Source organism: Echinococcus granulosus, assembly GCF_000524195.1.
Source record: "Echinococcus granulosus chromosome Unknown EG_S00315, whole genome shotgun sequence".
In the NCBI taxonomy this organism is placed as follows: Eukaryota; Metazoa; Platyhelminthes; class Cestoda; order Cyclophyllidea; family Taeniidae; genus Echinococcus; species Echinococcus granulosus.
In genome coordinates, this window is record NW_020170695.1 from 9,784 (window position 1) to 10,997 (window position 1,214).

The 1,214-nt window shown below is 47.4% G+C and overlaps 1 protein-coding gene across 1 annotated transcript in view; it reads right to left on the minus strand. All coding sequences in view use genetic code 11, as the record gives it.

Moving 5' to 3' along the window:
* Positions 1-658: 658 nt before the first annotated feature.
* EGR_10969 (RETRotransposon-like protein) overlaps positions 659-1,214 on the minus strand; it is a gene marked incomplete at both ends in the record, with an annotated part of 1,078 nt that continues 522 nt past the window's right edge. Inside the window, 2 exons of the mRNA XM_024500218.1 lie at positions 659-894; positions 976-1,203. Of these exons, the coding sequence (XP_024345369.1) occupies positions 659-894; positions 976-1,203 (464 nt within the window). The remainder of the gene's footprint in view (positions 895-975; positions 1,204-1,214) is intronic.

Genomic DNA, 1,214 nt, shown 5'->3' on the forward strand with positions numbered 1-1,214 from the left:
AGAGTACACCATCCACGGTCGTGTTGCTCGCATCCGTATCCATTACAAACGATTGGGCGCTCGATTCGAAGTTTGGCAATACTAGGATCAAAGTGGAGCAGGGCATTTATATCAAGTCTTTAAACGTCTCATCGTTCTCTTTCTCCCACTTAAAATTTTTCCTCACCGACCTATCGACTAATTTATGTAGCGGGCTGGCGATCTTTGCAAATGCCTTTACGAAACGCTGGTAATAATTTGCCAGACCTAGGAAACTGCTAAGCTCTTTTTAGTTGGTTAGTGTAGGCCATGTCTTCACTTGTTGTACACGGTCGTCGATGACGGCTATTCCATTCGACGAGACTGTATGCCCCTGGAAGGTGATCGAGCGTTACAGGAAACGGTACTTCTTCGGGTTCAGGGTTAACCCTGCATCATGTAGGCGGTCCAACACCAGAATCAGGTTGGCGTTGTTCTCCTTAATGTCTCCACCGAAAACGAAAATGTCATCAAGATGGATAATGCAATGCTTTGGGAATAGGCCGATCAGAGCTGTTTACATGAGGCTTTTGAAGGTGGCCGCCGCGTTGCAGAGCCCAAAGGGCATTGTCTGAAATTCATAAAGCCCGTTCCCGGTCTGTTTTTGCAACCTCCACTTGCCAATGTCCTGACTTCAGATCTAAGGTGGAGAACCACTGCGACCTATGTAAGGAGCCATGGTTACGGCATTCAACTTCCTACAGTCGATGCACAATTGCAGTTTGCTGTCCTTCTTCTTTACCATCGCGATAGGAGGGGCCCATGGTAACTTGGATGGCTTTATAACCTCATCTCGAAGCATTTCTTCAAACAGATGGTTCACATCTCCGCGCCAAGGAGGTGGAATACCTCTGGGTGGTTGCCCGATGGGCCTAGCTTCACCAGATATTAATCGTATGCTTAACGATATTTGTTCGTTTCAGTCTTGGGCCTTGCCATGAAAAGATATTCGCATACTTAAAAAGAAGCTGACGGAGTTCTTTTCTCCGTCGTTGGGAATGTGAGTCAGCTGCGCACACAGGTCATCCAGATTCTTCAAGGGAATGGCTGCAGCTTCAAAAAGGGCGTTGCAGATGTCATCTGTGTCATCTTTCGGTATCTGCGTTAGCCACGGTGGCTCGATGAGTGGAAAAGGTTCCTTCTGCAAAATTGAGGACGGCTTTGGTGTAGCGTAGGAAATCGGTCCTAAGTATCAC